Below are 20328 nucleotides of genomic sequence, written 5' to 3' on the forward strand. Positions count from 1 at the left end.
AAGGAAATTTTCATCAATTCATCAACCTTATGAGTGAATGCAACAGTTGGCCATTTTCGAGCGGGTATTTTAACATCCTACACAATGCATTTACGCATATTTAAGTTTCAAGCAACTTACAAATTTTAGAATTATTACCAAACTGATAATTTATTTAGGGCATTGATTATCCGATTACTAAAAATAAAGCTAGGGCTTTTTACATAATAAATCTTTATTAAAAAATGACTTTCGATATCACATGATAATAATGTATGCCTCAAACTCCCAGTCAACTTGCTAGAATTAGAAATATTTCTTTATATTTATCAAAATATTTTTATTTAAAAATATTCTCTAACCTCTTTTTCAAATGAGAACACAGCAATCTTAAATCAATTTTTTACACCAATTGCAACTTTTCGTGCGACCTTTTGAACATGTTCAAAAGGTCACACGAAAAGTTCCTATCGAGAAGTGCCCCTATACCTTATCTAGAAAACAACTTGACTTGAAGTGTGATGTCTAGATCTCATGTTCTTAGGCCGATGATCAGGTTTAAACTGCAGCTCATCATCATTAGACATAATTCCTCCAAAAGACCAATTTGTGGACATTGATCTGCTTCTATTCCGCCAAGCATCATCCCCGAATGACGTCTGACCGCTCACGTCAGTTGGACTATCAGCTATTTTGGACCAGTTTGCGGACATAGCTCTATTTCTGTTTTTCCCAGCCTCTTCTCCAGAAGAATGTTGACGAGCTGCTCCATTTGGACGCTCACCTCCGAAAGACCAGTTGGAAGACATGTTCCTATTGCGCCCACCATTATTTCCGAATGACCTTTGTTTTCCGACCCTCTCGGCTGGACTTTCGCCAACAAATGACCAATTTGTAGAAAAGTTCTTACTCTGTCCTGATTCCTCCCCAGAAGATCCCTTCTCCTCTGAGTTGTTATTCACAAGGGACCAGTTTGTTGACATAGCCCTGTTTCCATTCTTCCCCGCATCTCCTCTAGGAGACCTCTGATAGGCTCGATTTTCTGGATTCTCATCAACGAACGACCAATTGGTAGACATGGCTCTATCTCTGTTTTGTCCTGCATCCACCTCGAAGCGAGCAGGAGTGTTCATTCCTCCGTTCATTCTTCCTTTAACTCCTCCCTTAAATTTTATTCCACCATCCATTCCTCCCCTCATTGCAGATTCATCACCACTGTTGACGGCCATGACTTTGACATTTCCAGCTCTGAGATCTGATCCCGTGACAAAGTGATAGTGGGGTCCAACCTTCTTGCCATCGCACCCTTTTGAGGACATGATTTTAGCTTTGTGTTCTCTGGGTACTTGTCTCATGTGGTAATGTTTGTTGCCTTTGTCCTTCTCAAGATCGGCTTTAAGTTTGTCAGGGCATGATGGACAGACTCGCTTTTTCTGCGCGTGACACCCGGGGCAGTTGGAGCAGCTGCATTTCTTTTTGGCTGGCAGTTCTTTCTCGGGATAATCTTTTACATAAGATGTACCGTATTTAGTTGGGTCCCCTCCTAATACTGTTTTGCCTTTCGATCTAGCTTTGTTTCTTTCTGCTTCTTCTCTGTTTCTGCGAGCCTGGTCATCGTCATTTGGTCCACCGTAACGCCAGGGTCGTTTCATGCCATCATCTTCACATCCCAATACAACATTAGATTCGTTCTTCCATTTACCTACCCTGTCAGGGGCTCTGTGGTCAAAGTTACCGTACTCAGACTTACGATGCGGAGCATCAGAATCAGCACCCAACTTAACTTTTGTTCTCTCTGCCTTAAACTTATTCGCATCTCTTGCCCTGGGATCATTGACAATTTCCCAGCACCCATAATCAGATTTTCTTCGTTCCATGGGCCCATCATAAGCTCCTTTAAGATGATCCACGTTGTTTTTCTTCTTGTAATCTGTTTTGTCCCGATCTCCCTCTTGACCTACAAACTCGGAATCATAGGAAGTTTGAGGTTTATAATGTTCTGCACCTAGAACCACCGAATCTTTGGTGTTCTTGTCCTTGTAATTGGGGCGATCTCTCTCAAAGCTCACACCGTTCTCAACAAAGTCCTCTCTATTAGTGGTGTCCCAGTCAGCCCTCGTTGGATCCCGCATTCCCCAAACATTATCATCCTTATTCCGATTATCATACTCCCACCGCTCTCCCTTTCCTGGAACAAAATCTCCATCGTAAGTGGTTCCATCCTTCTGAGAGTGCTGAGGACAAAAGGACACCCCGAACAAGTCCTCGTGTTGATGAGGCTGATGATTGGCGGCACATGGAGAAATGCAGGAATCACAGGTCTGACACTTCCCATCTCCTGAGCTCTCACTGCCAGGTCCCTCCAGACCACACAGAACTAGATCTCCTTCTCCTGGGGAGGCTGTGTGACTCTCCTTGCAGTTATCAGCCGAACAAGCTACGAAGCATTTCTCTTCCTCTTGGACCGGAGCGCTTTGGAACCCTCCACTTATCACTTGTTCCGCATCGAAGTCTTCAACTCCAGCGAAGTTATTGTTCCAGGCTGGCATTTGTTTTAATTTTGGTTTGGTTACCTTGCGTTTAGGAGCAGGTTTAGGATCCAGTTTCTTGGCTGGTGTCCTGATAAATTCCTTAGCAGGAACAACAACTACCTCCTCAACTACAACCACCTCTTCAACCTCTGACTCACTGCTGGGGGGCGGGGGTTGAATTACCTCTGCTTCTGCTGTCTGAACAGTCACGTCTGCATCGTACTCGTTAGATAGCTGAAAGTTGCTGAAGGAGTATCGGGGTTTAGCCTGTACTACGGTTACTGTCTCCTCTATTATTTCTTCCTCGGAGCTGGAGTCGTAGCTACTGCTACTGCTGCTGTCGTTACTACTGCTTGTCATGGTCCTGTGTAAGGGAGGGTCAAGAGATGAAATAATTGTGATGCTGGAATGCTGAAATACTGTGTATTTTAAGATATTTTAAACTTAAAGCACCAGCGGTCTTACCGCCGCAACGAGTCAATTTCAGCCCTCAGTAGAGTAAACGTTTGATAGTTCGAGCCTCTCTTTTGAAGTCGAACGAATTTGATTTAACTGATATTGAAACTAAAGTGTTGTAAGACAAATTATTACCTGATGTACTATAATTACTCTGCTGTAAAGACACGTAAATGTTCATGTAGTTACTTTCTTCCTTTTCGGAGAAACTTTCTGAAAATTAATTTTGATGAGTCAAGATAAAGGTTATCATAAATCTTGCAAAAGTCAAACTAATCTTCAAAAACTTTTCAGGCTTTTGCATTGCATGATAGGTTGCTACAAAAAGTTGTGCACCAGATAAGAGTGAATGAAGAGTATACTTATAACTTTATAACCGTATACTACTTGATTGATGGTCGGTACTGACTATACTGACAAGAGAAAATAAACTTACACTTACTAACCAGCTGATTGACTATTAAGATAAACAAGCAACTTGAAATGACCTTGTTACGCATTGGAGCCTCGAGCGAAGCCTGGTTACCTCAGATTAATTGGATCATTGTTTACAGTGGTTCAGTGATTAACCATTACGTGTTATCTCCATGGTGACCACGTGACATGGTTATGGCAACCACGTGACTGTTAAGTTCCCAATTGTATGTGTGTCAGCTCATCACGTTGCCCAATGTGCTGGCAACGTTACTTAGCTCGTTATTTTAACTTGGATCATAGTACGTCATCTCATATGAGAATTGAGGCAGAATTATTGTACACTTCAAATTGGACTATTTCCTTAATATGATGTTAGAAGTTATCGGTCATGATGAATGTTGACTAGAGTCGTGTAAGATTAGGATAACACAAATTAGAGTGTGGTGCAATACGAGACGGATATAGTTCAGAGACATCACTACTAGAGCTTGAGGAGCATTCGAGCGTCTCCAAGGCTCCCTGACCAAACATAATTAATAATTTACTTATCTGTGCTCGTATTCAACCAACAAATTTGGAAGATTTCTATTTTAACATGTGATGTTTGAAAGTTTGAACAGAAAAGGAGCATAGTTAGTAGATTTATTTACTACCTAACAAGATTTTAATCATTTCCGATTTCACGGTAACATAATTCCAAATATACACGGTACTCCATTCCAAGTTATGAGGGTATTTTATCTCCTGTACAACTCATCCGTAATCGTTTCTCGCTGTTCAAGTCTTAATTCAATTAGTGCCGAACACCATCACAATCAGTCCTTTTAAAACAGTCAGTGATTCTTCTGCGATGTAATTGTATAATCGTTACAATCTTGAGAGTATTTCGAATACTGATGCTTATTAAGAAGACAGGTATAAGCTAAATACCATTTATCAGTTAGTCTGAAAATGGTTACTGATGATAAACACCTGTTTCTGCCGTACTCTTCTTCAAGTTTAAGTTCTGAAACTTGAATGAGGAACATTCTTGCAATTAACTAATGGTACCTGCATCAATCACCATCTCGCATGATGATTCCTACAGCACAGCTGCTAAATGACTTCAAGTCTTGAGTCTGAAGTTAACCGATTTAAAAGCCACTTATAAAACTTCAAACGTTTTTACACCTGTTACAGAACTTTCGAGAATATCACGACCATCTTTGTCAGTTTTTATACTTGAATGCTTATTAATTTTACTGTAATGTTTCTGATGATGTATTTATTATGTTTGGATAGTTTTTTACCGACCATATTATGGGAATGCCAAAAATATGCACATAATTTCTATCCTACATCTATACGGCATCTATCCTACATCTGTCCTACATCTTCATTACTGCCATTTCCACATTTGACAACATTGGGGCTGGGGCAACTCGAAATTTTCACCACTTTTGTTAGAACTAAAACAACCTCACCCTCATATTATAAGGGTGACGTTTGGGAGGTAAATTTCTTGCAAAATCCGTGATACCATAAGTCATGACACTGCGATTATCAGTTTGATAGTGATACTGATAGAGTTGTTGGTGTTCGGCTGATGATCTGTAGTCAGTAGTCACTGTAACAATCACATGCAGCTGCCCGGTAATATTAGTGTAGACTCTATTGATCAACATTCAGTACTGACTGTATTGTTGTCGTACTAGTAATCTTACCGACCTGACGCAATGCGTGGCATTTCAAATATTATAATATTTGTAATGCGACGCACCATATACTATAAGTGTAAGTAAGGCGATCGCATGGGGTCTGTTCAATTTTTGGAGTTTCTACTTTTAAATTTTATCAGTTTTCATTAAATTGATAAAAACTATATTTTTATCAGTATGCAAAAGAGAAAGATAATCGCATGAGTTCACCGGAAAATCTCGTGATGTCATCAACGACAGCACTATCTCTCAGCAATTGTGTTTTGTCTGCAATCATGTCCGGAATTCTGCTGTTTGGGGGATTGGCCAACGCTTTTTCGCTGCACTTCTTCCTAAACCAGCGCCCAGCTACCATCACTAGTGTTATATTCAGGATGATAAGCTCCGTAGATCTGATGACATGTTTTCAGGCAAGCTGGATCTCAGTTCTCCCGTTTCCAAATCTATTCCCAACAAATTCGACAAATAAATTTAATCTTACAGTTTCATAGATTAAATTAACTCTTCCTCTCTTCCTGCAGGTATTACCAGTCCTGATAACATACTGTACCAACAAATCAGATGTGGTATTCCGCTACCCCTTCCTCTGTTCCACCTGGGCCTTCCTCAACAACCTCACCACACTTCTTTCCATGTTCCTGGTGGCAGTCCTCTCCACTTCCCGCTCCCTCACTCTCCTCAGACCCACGTGTGAGGTAACCCCACGTGTTGTGACACTCCTGTCGCTAGGATACGCGCTGGTTTTGGTGGTTGGGATTTGTTCAGTTCCACTTTGGTACCCTCATATAAACTACACGTTTAACAAGAATTATGGGTATTGTAGCATGAGGGTAGGCGAGGAGGTTAACATGGATCTCTACTTCAAGCTTATCTCCCTCTTTCTCTTCATCCCGGTAATCCCAGTGTGTGGCAGTTGTGTTATCTCCTCTTATCAGATCAGGAGATCAGTGGCAGTTACTCAAAACAATCACGTGATCACGTCCCTGAAGCTACATGCTAAACTGACAATACTGGTGGTAACCGTTATCTACATCATCTTCAACATGCCTCTGTTCGTGTTTCTGTCTATCAGCTACCACAACGAGGGAGTTGTTTCGAAGATGTTGTCTCCGAGTCAACAGAATCTGTTGAGAGTGCTGTTGGATATTGTTTGTGTTGGACTCAACGCAGCCGTTAATCCGGTGGTTTATTTCTGTACTATGAATAATTTTAGAACTGCTTTGAGGAGGAGTATCTGTTCATAGACGATAAAATAAAATCATTTGACTAAAGTTAAAGCTAAACGCATTTTTTATGAAAGAAGTATTAACAGCACAAAACTACTTCAACTCTTTAGGTTTTATTTTTACAGTCAATTTCTTATCAATTATAATTAAACTTTAAAGACAACTTCCCCTCTGTTGGAATTGACACACCTGCAAAGCTTGAGCATAGACAAGTTTGAGCAGGCACAATATACATTATTTTAAAATGTTTCCCTTGAAATAACAAACGTGATAAAAGCAAACATGTTAACAAAGAAATGTGGCTGATTGAAAATAACATCAGTACTTGCGAACTTATTCAAATTATGAAAAATGCAAAGTTTGTTATTGACTGACACTGAATGAGACATGGTTAAAAAGTTATACTCATAATGGTTCAGTATGATAATCATCGTTTACAGTGTATTTACAGTTTTAATTTTGAAGATCGTTTTGGTAAATGCTGGTTATCCTCTTGATGATGGCTGTTGAACTCACTCCAACCTCCAAAGGGAAAAGAACTGTACTCCCAGATATTTCTCTGCCCACAATATCATCTATAGTGTAATCACCTCCTTTTACTAGAACGTCTGGTCGTATTGCTTTTATTAATTCAATTGGAGTTTTATCCTCAAATGGTATAATCTCGTCTGCTATGTTCAGCTCTTTTAAGAAATTAATTCTAGAGTCGAGATTGTTTATCGGTCTGCTTCCACCTTTGTTTAATTTGATACTGTTATCCGAGTTTATTCCGATGACGAGGTGATCCCCTAATCCCCGACAATAGTTCAATAACTTCAGGTGACCAACATGGATAATGTCAAAACATCCGTTTGTAAATATAACCCTCCGAGGTTTGAGGAGCCTCTCAAAGTCTACAGAGTTTAGGATGTAGCAACCGGAGGTTCCCGCTGCTATTTTACCAACTTGTGTCAATATGTTTACCAGGTCCTGTTCGTGGTTTTTGAGTGACCCATGTTGTTGGAGGAAGACTGCAGTTGCCGTGATTAAAGCATCACCGCACCCGTTAACATCCACTATTTTCAGGTTCTCTGCACACCCCCTCCTGATCTGAGATATTTCCTCGGCTTCGTTTTTGTAGTACAGGACCATGCCCTCTTTGTCTAATGTGCTGAGTATATAAGAAAATCCGTGTTTTTTCAAGGTCGTCTCGGCAAATTCATCAGAATTCATTTTCTCATACTCGATGAATCTGTTCGCTTCTTCCCGGTTAGGCTTTATGAGAGTTGCTCCTTCAAACTTGGTCCAATCAGGTAAGATGGGATCAACTAAAACTGTAACCCCTGATTCCTTACACATTTGTATTACCCTGGTACACAAGCCCCTAGTAAGAAACCCCCTATCGTAATCAGACAATATAACAACTTGCAACTCATCCAGTAAATTGACTTTAATGTGGTTAACAATCTCATTCTCATATTCCTCACTCAACTCCTTTCTGTCGCACGGATAATCGAACCTTGACATCAACTGGTTTCCAACCATAACTCTGTTGATAACGACCATCCTGCGGTCTTCTTGCTCGAAGTTGGTGTAGCAAACCTTTTCTCCAAATAGTTCCTGGACCATTTTCGCGTCAGCCTCATGAAAACTTGAAATAAAATGTACTTTCTGGAAGAAGTCCGTCAGCGATCTGGCAACATTTCCTATACCGCCTAGGGTTGACGTTATTGTTTCCACCTTTACAGTCGGTACAGGTGCTTCTGGTGTGAGATTGGTCGACTTTCCAATGTAGTTCCTGTCAACAAGGATATCTCCCAATAGTAGAACACTCGACATGGTGCACAGCTGGGATTATTTTCAATCAGACATTTTCATTGATTTTGAATAATTGATTTAATGATACATCAACGATGGAGAAAAGGGAAAATAGTTGAGCAACACAGCTCACCAGAATGTCCTTAACATGAACGTCTGTATAATATTAATGTATTGCCTCCATTGCATGATTTAACCATTGTATTATCTTATTATCAATTAAAACAAACAAATAGTTAAATTCGTTTCTCTAGACTATCCTGTGGATGTTAAATAAAAATGTCACTAAACAAACGAGCACACGCACACAAACGACACCTTATAATAGCTGTAGGAGTAGTGTTATTTTAACCCATTAGTTTGCCGATTTTGATGCCGTTTAATACACTAGGTCACTTTACAGCAAAAATGAGATATCCAAAAAAGCTAATCTGTATCTCGTTTACTTTAAAAGATACAGCTATGGTCGCATACGACCCACTCGTCCGGGTCGCAAACGACCCATCACGGTTTTTCGGCTTTAACTTCTGAAACAAAGACGTTAGGATAAAATAAAAACTGTAGCATAAGTTAAAAACATATGGTCAATACTGTGTGACTCTAACTTTTTAAAAATAGAGAATTCGGGTCATTAACGACCCACTCGGCTCACTTGCTTATTACTACATATGTCCATGTAACTTCTTGAATTCAGCCTAAAACATGACATCATAAGTGCAAACTCGCCTCTCAGCAAGTGATTATCATCATAAACTGCGAAAAATCAGTTAAATGGGTCATTAGCGACCCACTAGGATCACAAAATTGATTAATTAAATATAATGTTGTCAAACTTTTACAATTAATATTAGTATAAAAACATGTTATATCTTGGTCATTACTCCTGTACGTTGATTTAACTTCTTAAATCGATCAACTGGGTCAATAACGACCCACTCGGAAGTTGAACCACGTCATTAATTATCAGTATCATGCTGTTCCACCATCAAGAAAGACACTTGTAGGTCTTAATTCCACGCAAACCACGGGTGGATGATCACTAGCTCACTAGCTCTCCTGAGATCTGGAGTCTCAAGGTGATCTGCAGATCACGTCACCCAATCACTGACGAATAATGAGCAGAATTGGATTGATAGGTAGGTGAGTTTATCAGCTGTTAGTACACGACCGTAATGTCGTGAGACAACAAACAACGTGCCTATCTTTTCCCGATTCCTAAAAAGTCCAAGAAGAACTATACAACTGCTGGATTCAGATTTCAGATGGCTGCATCTACTCATTTCGCAGCCTCCTTTCTTTACTTCTTAGGGGCCGTTCAAATATTACGTAATCACTTATTGGACAATTTTTACCCCCCGTCCCACCGCACCACATAGCTATTATGTTAAAATTACACTAGCGTAATCATTTGGAAATCCCCCTCCCTCTCGGCCAATTACGTTATACTTGGTTTCGTTTTGAAAGCTGCCTCGTTGTTGCGGGGTTGTTACCCAAAACGAAGTAGTTGTCTGAGAGATTGCAGGTTGCAGCACCGCCAGCCAGATGGGGGGGGGGGGTGCTTTTTCCTTGTCCTTCTTCACAGAGCTGTAGATGTAGCCATCTGAATGCAGCAGTTGTTTAGTTATTCTCGTACTTTCTAGGAATGTCAAACAGATTGGCATGTTGGATTAGAATATGCAATTTGACCGCTCTTCTTTCAGTATTTACCCAAGGTTACAGGATATCTCGTATACTTCGTTCAGGGTATTTTTCTTGAGTGACATGATCTGATCACCGTGGGACCCTGGGTCTCAAGCAGTTGTAGCAGGTCGTTTACCAAGATTCGAAATTGACGAAAAAGGTAACAGAACCTAATAAGCAACAACAACAGTATGGCTATTACCTAGCAAGTTAGGAACGAGGGCCGATCTCCTTTTCTTTTGCGACACGGCCACGGTCCTTTCGGTACAGATTTTCACGCACCATAGTCAGGACGCAACTCCAGGCATATGCAGTCGTGTTATTCTCGCAGCTTTTTGATGAGTGATGACTGCCCTTCAGTTGGCCCTGGATCTCAGGAGGGCTAGTTGTCAGCCACCGTGGTTTGTGTGGAATTAAGACCTACGAGTGTCTTTCTTGATGGTGGAACAGCATGATAATTAATGACGTGGTTCAACTTCCGAGTGGGTCGTTTATGACCCAGTTAGTCGATTTAAGAAGTTAAATCAACGTACAGGAGTAATGACCAAGATAAAGCATGTTTTTAAACTAATATTTGTAAAAGTTTGACAACATTGTATTTAATTTATCAATTTTGTGGTCCTAGTGGGTCGCTAATGACCCATTTAACCGATTTTTCGCAGTTTATGATGATAATCACTTGCTGAGAGGCGAGTTTGCACTTATGATGTCATGTTTTAGTCTGAATTCAAGAAGTTACATGGACATATGCAGTAATAAGCAAGTAAGCCGAGTGGGTCGTTAATGACCCAAATTCTTTATTTCTAAAAAGTTAGAGTCACACAGTATTGATCATATGTTTTTAACTTATGCTACAGTTTTAATTTTATCCTAACGTCTTTGTTTCAGAAGTTAAAGCCGAAAAACCGTGATGGGTCGTTTGCGACCCGGACGAGTGGGTCGTATGCGACCGCAGTTAGTAAACAGCGTCTAGCTCTGTTTGTGAACATTTGATTATCACGGGCTTTTCATTTGTCTCAAGGAAATTGTTGCCCGCAACTATTTTGTTCTCAAAAAAATATATTATCAATTAATCTATAATATAACTTTATAACAAACCTTATGGCGAACTCAATACGGACAACATCTCATGAGGGTAAAGGAAATATTTCTACGATGACAAGACGGTGTTAGTGTAACTTATTGTTTCCATAGGGTGTTGTAGGCTAATGATCTTAGAATCGAGTAAAATAACAATAAGAACATGCTACTCATGAGTCATGAGTCAGCCTACCGTTTGGTAACTAGAAAATAAGTCTGGTAAGTTCTTGAGGGGTTAAGTTCGGGATTAGGGTTGTTCACATATTACGCAATCAGGTAGGTACTATTAATAGGTACGAACTTCAGAAAACCGAACAAAATATTTTAGGCTCATAATGATCATGGTAGCATGAACCGTGGAAAAATTGGTTTCCAGAAATCCACTATTGTTTCCATAGAGTAGTGTAAGCTAATGATCTTAGAATTGAATAAATAAAAATCTGGTAACTAGAAAATAAGTCTGGTTAGTTCTTGAGGGGTTAAGTTTGGGATTAGGGTCGTTCACATATTACGCAATCAGCCGAAGGGGGAGGGGGTTCCCAAATGATTATGGTTGATAATTATCAGAGTAGCATGAAACATGATCAAAAGTAGTGTCAGGACTTCCAAAAATCGTATATCGAGAGGTAGGTACTACTACTAGGTACGAACTTTAGAAAATCGAACAAAATATATTAGGCTCATAATTATTCAGGGTAGCATGAAACATGTAGTTTCCGAAAAAACTTTGAAACAAATTCGACTTCCGAGTATTTTCGGTCCGAGTAATTCTCGATACGATGGGTTTTCAGGAACCCACTTTCACTGGCATTTCTTTACCCACTCGTCTGCTGACGTAACATTGTTAGCCAAAAATGTCCCTAAAACTTGACCACTAGACATAAACTTGACCAATAGACATAAACTTGGCCACTATAAATATAAAACTTGACCACTAGACATAAATTTGACCAATTAGAGATACCCCAATCAATATCTGGAAAACTGCAAACATTCGCATGACGATGACTTACCCCACTTAAGAAATTGTACGTGAAGATGAACAAAGGCAAAGATGAGGAAATAAAATAATAATCAGCTCATAAGGTTAGTTGGGGGTTAATTTGTTAAGTGACATCGAATCATGAAATTTGGACAACAGCTCATGAGGTTAAAGGAAATATTTCTAGGAAGACATGACGGTGTTAGTGTAACTTATTGTTTCCATAGGGTAGTGTAAGCTAATGATCTTAGAATTGAATAACTAACAATAACTAACAATAAGTCAGCCTACCGTCTGGTAACTAGAAAATAAGTCTGGTTAGTTCTTGAGGGGTTAAGTTTGGGATTAGGGTCGTTCACATATTACGCAATCAGCCGAAGGGGGAGGGGGTTTCCAAATGATTATGGTTGATAATGATCAGAGTAGCATGAAACATGAACAAAAGTAGTTTCAGGTGCTGGCAACGTTAAATAGCTCGTTATTTCAATTTGGATTATAGCACGTCATCTCATATGATTTGATTTGAAACTTTTACAAAATAGCAAATATACAAATGTACAGCAAATCTAACAAACATATAAAATGGGCCGAAATGTATAAATGCTATAAAGCGTGGGTCAGTGAAACAAGTACAGAGAACAACTTTTAAAACACGAGGTTTATGGCCGCCCAAAGTCTCAATAACGTCACCTCCACCTAGTAATAAAATTATGAAATATGAAGTGTGAAACAAATTATGAAATATGAAGTGTGAAACAAATTATGAAATATGATGTGTGAAACAATCAAGAAATAGCTCGTATATAAATTATAAAATTGTCTCTCAAATACAGATAACGTCCGAAAACTATTAAGATACACAATACTCATTCAAATACTGATCAGTGTCCGAGAGACATGAATTGCTTCATGGTGGTTTCTTATCACGGCTACAGACTTTCCCGTACCGGATATAGTGGTCGAGATGAGTCTGTTCAGCCCTCTTCTTCTTCAGGTCGGTAACCAGATGTTTCCTCGTTGCTCGTTCTTCGCTAGATCTATCTGGACAGATCCATACATTTTTGTGGGTATCAACTAGCCTCAGTCTTCCTGTTTTCATCAGAATCTGTTGAACCGCTGTTGAGCTTGGGACAGTGATCTTTACTGGTCGGATAGTCGTACTACCTGGCCTCTTCCTGCCGACTCTAGTCGCTTCGAAGTGAGGTTTCTCCCAAATCTCCTCCAGAACTGCGGTTACTAGCGCTGGAAGCTGTTCTCCCTCTTCTTCTTTCAACCCAAACACAATCAGTTTCTTGCTCCTGTCCTCCTCTGCAGCCACACTCTTCATCACCTTCTTCAGGATGTTACTGTTGCAGACCGTACCACTTGCACTGTTCTGTTGTACAGCTGCACTGTAGCTCTTAATCCCTGACTCCACCGTTCTTTGCACTGTCTCCTTAACCGACGTCTTAAACAACTGTAGTTCTTTGTCCTTCTGCACAAGCAGCTGGCCCTGCAGCCTGATCAACTTATCCTTGTCTTCTAACGCTTCCGTCTTCAAGAAGCGTTGATGGGGTCCGTAGTCCCCACACATAGTATCATGTCCTTGTTTTACTGACTACTTCAATGAAGATCGTACATATGAGAATTGAGGCAGAATTATTGTACACTTCAGATTGGACTATGTCCTTAATATGATGTTAGAAGTTATCGGTCATAATGAATGTTAACTAGAGTCGTGTAAGATTAGGATCACGCAAATTAGAGTGTGGTGCAATACGAGACGGATAACAGTTATAGTTCAGAGACATCACTACTAGAGGAGCATTGGAGCGTCTCCAACTCTCCAAGACTCTCTGACCAAACATAATTAATAATTTACTTATTTTTGCTCATATTCAACCAAGATTTCTATTTTAACATGTGATGTTTGAACAGAAAAGGAGCATAGTTAATAGATTTATTTACTACCTAACAAGATTTTAATCATTTCCGATTTCACGGTAACATAATTCCAAATATACACGAAACTCCATTCCAAGTTATGAGGGTATTTTATCTCCTGTACAACTCATCCGTAATCGTTTCTCGCTGTTCCAGTCTTAATTCAAGTGCCGAATACCCCCACCATCAGTCCTTTTAGAACAGTCAGTGATTCTTCTGTGATTTAATTGTATAATCGTTACAATCTTGAGAGTATTTCGAATACTGATGCTTAATGCTTATTAAGAAGACAGGTATAAGCTAAATACCATTTATCAGTGAGTTTGAAAATGGTTACCGATGATAAACACCTGTTTCTGCCGTACTCTTCTTCAAGTTTAAGTTCTGAAACTTGAATGAGGAACATTCTCGCAATTAACTAATGGTACCTGCATCAATCATCATCTCGCATGATGATTCCTACAGCACAGCTGCTAAATGACTTCAAGTCTTGAGTCTGAAGTTAACCGATTTAAAAGCCACTTATAAAACTTCAAACGTTTTTACACCTGTTACAGAACTTTCGAGAATATCACGACCATCTTTGTCAGTTTTTATACTTGAATGCTTATTAATTTTACAGTAATGTTTCTGATGATGTATTTATTATGTTTGGATAGTTTTTTACCGACCATATTATGGGAATGCCAATAAAGATGCACATAATTTCTATCCTACATATTCTATACGGCATCTATCCTACATCTGTCCTACATCTTCATTACTGCCATTTCCACATTTTATAACATTGGGGCTGGGGCAACTCGAAATTTTCACCACTTTTGTTAGAACTAAAACAACCTCACCATCATATTATAAGGGTGACGTTTGGGAGGTAAATTTCTTGCAAAATCCGTGATACCTTAAGTCATGACACTGCGATTATCAGTCTGATAGTGATAGAGTTGTTGGTGTTCGGCTGATGATCTGTAGTCAGTAGTCACTGTAACAATCACATGCAGCTGCCCGGTAATTATCAGTGTAGATTCCATTGATCAACATTCAGTACTGACTGTATTGTTGTCGTACTAGTAATCTTACCGACCTGACGCAATGCGTGGCATTTCAAATATTATAATATTTGTAATGCGACGCACCATATACTATTAGTAAGGCGATCGCATGGGGTCTGTTCAATTTTTGGAGTTTCTACTTTTAAATTTTATCAGTTTTCATCAAATTGATAAAAACTATACTTTTATCAGTATGCAAAAGAGAAAGATAATCGCATGAGTTCACCGGAAAATCTCGTGATGTCATCAACGAAAGCACTATCTCTCAGCAATTGTGTTTTGTCTGCAATCATGTCCGGAATTCTGCTGTTTGGGGGATTGGCCAACGCTTTTTCGCTGCACTTCTTCCTAAACCAGCGCCCAGCTACCACCACTAGTGTTATATTCAGGGCAGTGGCGTAACGAAAGGCCCTGCTGACCCCGCTGTGCAGGGGGGCGCCGTCTTAGGGGGGCGCCAAATCGTCGTTTGAATGTGGGACAATTTCGAAAACTTAACTAAAGTACTAGCAAAACTGCGCGTTTTGCTCTAGATACACACTTTTTTAGAGATTTTTCCGGCGTATTCTTTAAAATCACCTAATTTGTTCAATTTTAGGGAGGGGCACCAAAAGGGGAGGGGGCGCCAACAAGGGGGCGCTTTTTTCGGCAGGGGGGCGCCAACAGACAACGTTACGCCACTGATTCAGGGTGATAAGCTCCGTAGATCTGATGACATGTTTTCAGGCAAGCTGGATCTCAGTTCTCCCGTTTCCAAATCTATTCCCAACAAATTCGACAAATAAATTTAATCTTACAGTTTCATAGATTAAATTAACTCTTCCTCTCTTCCTGCAGGTATTGCTAGTCCTGATAACATACTGTACCAACAAATCAGATGTGGTATTCCACTACCCCTTCCTCTGTTCCGCCTGGGCCTTCCTCAACAACCTCACCACACTTCTTTCCATGTTCCTGGTGGCTGTCCTCTCCACTTCCCGCTCCCTCACTCTCCTCAGACCCACGTGTGAGGTAACCCCACGTGTTGTGACACTCCTGTCGCTAGGATACGCGCTGGTTTTGGTGGTTGGGATTTGTTCAGTTCCACTTTGGTACCCTCATATAAACTACACGTTTAACAAGAATTATGGGTATTGTAGCATGAGGGTAGGCGAGGAGGTTAACATGGATCTCTACTTCAAGCTTATCTCCCTCTTTCTCTTTATCCCGGTAATCCCAGTGTGTGGCAGTTGTGTTATCTCCTCTTATCAGATCAGGAGATCAGTGGCAGTTACTCAAAACAATCACGTGATCACGTCCCTGAAGCTACACGCTAAACTGACAATACTGGTGGTAACCGTTATCTACATCATCTTCAACATGCCTCTGTTCGTGTTTCTGTCTATCAGCTACCACAACGAGGGAGTTGTTTCGAAGATGTTGTCTTCGAGTCAACAGAATCTGTTGAGAGTGCTGTTGGAAAAGAACTGTACTCCCAGAAATTTCTCTGCCCACAATATCATCTATAGTGTAATCACCTCCTTTTACTAGAACGTCTGGTCGTATTGCTTTTATTAATTCAATTGGAGTTTTATCTCAAATGGTATAATCTCGTCTGCTATGTTCAGCTCTTTCAAGAAATTAATTCTAGAGTCGAGATTGTTTATCGGTCTGCTTCCACCTTTGTTTAATTTGATACTGTTGTCCGAGTTTATTCCGATTACAAGGTGATCCCCTAATCCCCGACAATAGTTCAATAACTTCAGGTGACCAACATGGATCATGTCAAAACATCCGTTTGTAAATATAACCCTCCGAGGTTTGAGGAGCCTCTCAAAGTCTACAGAGTTTAGGATGTAGCAACCGGAGGTTCCCACTGCTATTTTACCAATTTGTGTCAATATGTTTACCAGGTCCTGTTTGTGGTTTTTGAGTGACCCATGTTGCTGGAGGAAGACTGCAGTTGCCGTGATTAAAGCATCACCGCACCCGTTAACATCCACTATTTTCAGGTTCTCAGCACACCCCCTCCTGATCTGAGATATTTCCTCGGCTTCGTTTTTGTAGTACAGGACCATGCCCTCTTTGTCTAATAAAGCAATGAAAGGCATTAGTTTGGTCAAATCAAACGGAACATATGCTATCAGACTTTCAACTGACTAAGGCAGGGTTAAAACAGTTTCGACGCTAGCAACTGTTTTAATGTGCTGAGTATATAAGAAAATCCGTGTTTTTTCAAGGTCGTCTTGGCAAATTCATTAGAATTCATTTTCTCATACTCGATGAATCTGTTTGCTTCTTCCCGGTTAGGCTTTATGAGAGTTGCTCCTTCAAACTTGGTCCAATCAGGTAAGATGGGATCAACTAAAACTGTAACCCCTGATTCCTTACACATTTGTATTACCCTGGTACACAAGCCCCTAGTAAGAAACCCCCTATTGTAATCAGACAATATTACAACTTGCAACTCATCCAGTAGATTGACTCTGATGTGGTTAACAATCTCATTCTCATATTCCTCACTCAACTCCTTTCTGTCGCACGGATAATCGAACCTTGACATCAACTGGTTTCCAACCATAACTCTGTTGATAACGACCATCCTGCGGTCTTCTTGCTCGAAGTTGGTGTAGCAAACCTTTTCTCCGAATAGTTCCTGGACCATCTTCGCGTCAGCCTCATGAAAACTTGAAATGAAATGAACTTTCTGGAAGAAGTCCGTCAGCGATCTGGCAACATTTCCTATACCGCCTAGGGTTTAAAAAAATAAATTGTTTCAGACAGTATACACATAATGTCACAATGACCCTATATAAAAATAACCCTTCAAAAATTCAATATTTTGAAAATCACCCTTGGCCTTGCGGCTCCAAGTTCAAATCTAAACTGTCTATATTGACAAAGTTCTTTCTCGCCCCTCTGTCCCCCCGGAGAGAAATTACCGTCGTTCTTAAGATTTCGAAACGAAGGCGCTTCCTAATGTATCCCAAAGCATCTGAGTACCTCTGCCCTGTGTGGTATTCCATCTTAGTCTTACTAGCCAGCTTCTTTACTAGTCTTTCAGCTTCACCACCCATTCCACCAGACGTTGAGAAAACTAACGGCGTGAAGCTTCCTTTCTCTACTTCCAGGACCCTTGCATTGTAACACCGTTTTTTCTCATTTTCATGGGACTGGTACATTGCTGGGATCGATTTGCTTGCATTGGAGGGGGCTGGGGCATGGAATACCGCCTAGGGTTGACGTTATTGTTTCCACCTTTACAGTCGGTACAGGTGCTTCTGGTGTGAGATTGGTCGACTTTCCAATGTAGTTCCTGTCAACAAGGATATCTCCCAATAGTAGAACACTCGACATGGTGCACAGCTGGGATTATTTTCAATCAGACATTTTCATTGATTTTGAATAATTGATTTAATGATACATCAACGATGGAGAGAAGGGAAAATAGTTGAGCAACACAGCTCACCAGAATGTCCTAAATATGAACGTCTGTATAATATTAATGTATTGCCTCCATTGCATGATTTAACCATTGTATTATCTTATTATCAATTAAAACAAACAAATAGTTAAATTCGTTTCTCTAGACTATCTTGTGGATGTTAAATAAAAATGTCACTAAACAAACGAGCACACACACACACAAACGACACCTTATAATAGCTGTAGGAGCAGTGTTATTTTAACCCATTAGGGACGACAAGTTTTAAAGTTTGCCGATTTTGATGCCGTTTAATACACTAGGTCACTTTACAGCAAAAATGAGATATCCAAAAAAGCTAATCTGTATCTCGTTTTCTTTAAAAGATACAGCTATGGTCGCATACGACCCACTCGTCCGAATCGCAAACGACCCATCACGGTTTTTCGGCTTTAACTTCTGAAACAAAGACGTTAGGATAAAATAAAAACTGTAGCATAAGTTAAAAATATATGGTCAATACTGTGTGACTCTAACTTTTTAAAAATAGAGAATTCGGGTCATTAACGACCCACTCGGCTCACTTGCTTATTACTACATATGTCCATGTAACTTCTTGAATTCAGCCTAAAACATGACATCATAAGTGCAAACAAACAAATAGTTAAATTCGTTTCTCTAGACTATCTTGTGGATGTTAAATAAAAATGTCACTAAACAAACGAGCACACACACACACAAACGACACCTTATAATAGCTGTAGGAGTAGTGTTATTTTAACCAAGTATGATTAGATCCCGCTATATCTATAATTATTAGACCTCTGTATATATCGGGGTAGGAAATAGGTACCTCACAAATGGTGAATAGTACACTAATGAAATTGACTAATAATGCAATAGAAAATCATCATAAACACGAAGGATAAAAATTTTAGCGAAACAGGACTACACGAGAGGCAAGAAGAACGTGGTGAGTGTAATCCACATCCTAATTATTATGAAATGAAAGTGAGAGTGGCAGTATCACAAAATTTGATTACGTTGGAATGTTGAGCGGGCATTACAAGGCATTGTTATCATTTTTATCAATCATCAAATAAGAAATTAAATCATTCTGCCCTTCCCTCTCTTTGATATGACTGGTGTACCATTTGTCAAAGAGGTTCATTTGACCCGTAGTTCCCCTATTTAGAAAGGTCCGGTTTTGACTAATCTTAATTATTTGTCACTAACAACAACATATTAAAATATGAGGGTAGGTTATTTTAGGGCGTGATGAACCTTTAATGAAACATGACAATCTCGAAACTAAGCTCATTCGCAGATCCTATAATTATGATCACTTAAGCATATCAATGGCCTGCATGCACAAAGGACATGTGACAATGCTTTTGAAGAGAATGGGAAATATCACAACTCGCAAAAGAACGGAAATTTCAACAAATCTTGGATACGATTGTGCCATTTGGAGGTTAAATCGAAGTAAGCGCAAGACAAATAAAAGAATTTTGGCTACAAACTAATGATCACGAACTTATGATAACTAAGCAAAAATAAACCAAAATACCCTTAATATTACAGCATACAGGCACTTTTAAAGTTAGAAACTGTATTTTACATAATTTCACGTTCCTTAATACTAATAGTAATACTAATAGGTTGAATCAGTGAAGAATCAGTGCGCAAACAGGAGAATCGTTCGATACTTTAGGCTGAAAATATCATTCTACAACAATTACTATTAGCTGTCGACGTTTAATTCTTCAGATAAATTAACAAATAAAAAAGGATCAAATTTTTATAGAATTTAATGAGCTATGGATAGCAATAGTAATATGTATCGAATGTGCATATTGTGCAGGATCATCAATATGTCATTATATTTATCAGTTATCCCTGATAATGTGATATCATTTTGAGAAGGTACACGAAGTAAAAGTCTCTAGTAAGATAAATACATCAAAAATGTTTACTAATGTGTAGTACTAGTAGTTTTGAAACAATTCAAATAAACTTCAAATAATCTGAAGATTATGCAAACTGCTAAGTTTACTATCAACATCTATGATGAGAATTGAGAAGTACAGTCTAAAGTACGCGATAGT

At 39.4% G+C, this 20328-nt stretch overlaps 4 protein-coding genes across 4 annotated transcripts; 1 reads left to right on the forward strand and 3 right to left on the reverse strand.

Moving 5' to 3' along the window:
- Positions 1–201: 201 nt before the first annotated feature.
- On the reverse strand, positions 202–3179 carry LOC134819045 (uncharacterized). Its single transcript, XM_063828808.1, has 2 exons — positions 3102–3179; positions 202–2874 (listed from the first exon to the last, which is right to left on the reverse strand). Exon 2 carries the CDS (start codon positions 2868–2870, stop codon positions 474–476), a length of 2397 nt encoding a protein of 798 aa, XP_063684878.1. The 5' UTR covers positions 2871–2874; positions 3102–3179; the 3' UTR covers positions 202–473.
- Positions 3180–5355: 2176 nt separating this feature from the next.
- On the forward strand, positions 5356–6324 carry LOC134818157 (allatostatin-A receptor-like). Its single transcript, XM_063827591.1, has 2 exons — positions 5356–5466; positions 5602–6324. Exons 1-2 carry the CDS (start codon positions 5356–5358, stop codon positions 6322–6324), a joined length of 834 nt encoding a protein of 277 aa, XP_063683661.1.
- A 435-nt stretch (positions 6325–6759) lies between these two features.
- LOC134818158 (bifunctional protein HldE-like) lies at positions 6760–8124 on the reverse strand. The gene has a single exon (XM_063827592.1). It carries the CDS (start codon positions 8122–8124, stop codon positions 6760–6762), a length of 1365 nt encoding a protein of 454 aa, XP_063683662.1.
- An 8246-nt stretch (positions 8125–16370) lies between these two features.
- LOC134818159 (bifunctional protein HldE-like) lies at positions 16371–18153 on the reverse strand. The gene is made up of 3 exons (XM_063827593.1): positions 18027–18153; positions 17255–17547; positions 16371–16955 (listed from the first exon to the last, which is right to left on the reverse strand). The coding sequence occupies exons 1-3, from the start codon at positions 18151–18153 to the stop codon at positions 16371–16373; spliced, it is 1005 nt and encodes a 334-aa protein (XP_063683663.1).
- Positions 18154–20328: the final 2175 nt, after the last annotated feature.

The sequence above is a fragment of the Bolinopsis microptera genome, chromosome 7 (assembly GCF_026151205.1).
Source record: "Bolinopsis microptera isolate Bmic1 chromosome 7, MBARI_Bmic_1.0, whole genome shotgun sequence".
Taxonomy (NCBI): domain Eukaryota; kingdom Metazoa; phylum Ctenophora; class Tentaculata; order Lobata; family Bolinopsidae; genus Bolinopsis; species Bolinopsis microptera.

What these genes read in the sequence shown, in the direction of transcription:
- LOC134818159 (XM_063827593.1), bottom strand. Translation starts at nt 18,153, where the DNA reads ATGTCGAGTGTTCTACTATTGGGAGATATCCTTGTTGACAGGAACTAC. An exon ending in AATAACGTCAACCCTAGGCG is followed by an intron (nt 17,548 to 18,026) that starts GTATTCCATGCC and finishes TTTAAACCCTAG; the next exon opens with GCGGTATAGGAAATGTTGCC. An exon ending in TACTGGATGAGTTGCAAGTT is followed by an intron (nt 16,956 to 17,254) that starts GTAATATTGTCT and finishes ACCCTGCCTTAG; the next exon opens with TCAGTTGAAAGTCTGATAGC.
- LOC134819045 (XM_063828808.1), bottom strand. Translation starts at nt 2,870, where the DNA reads ATGACAAGCAGTAGTAACGACAGCAGCAGTAGCAGTAGCTACGACTCC.
- LOC134818157 (XM_063827591.1), top strand. Translation starts at nt 5,356, where the DNA reads ATGTCCGGAATTCTGCTGTTTGGGGGATTGGCCAACGCTTTTTCGCTG. An exon ending in TATTCAGGATGATAAGCTCC is followed by an intron (nt 5,467 to 5,601) that starts GTAGATCTGATG and finishes CTCTTCCTGCAG; the next exon opens with GTATTACCAGTCCTGATAAC.
- LOC134818158 (XM_063827592.1), bottom strand. Translation starts at nt 8,124, where the DNA reads ATGTCGAGTGTTCTACTATTGGGAGATATCCTTGTTGACAGGAACTAC.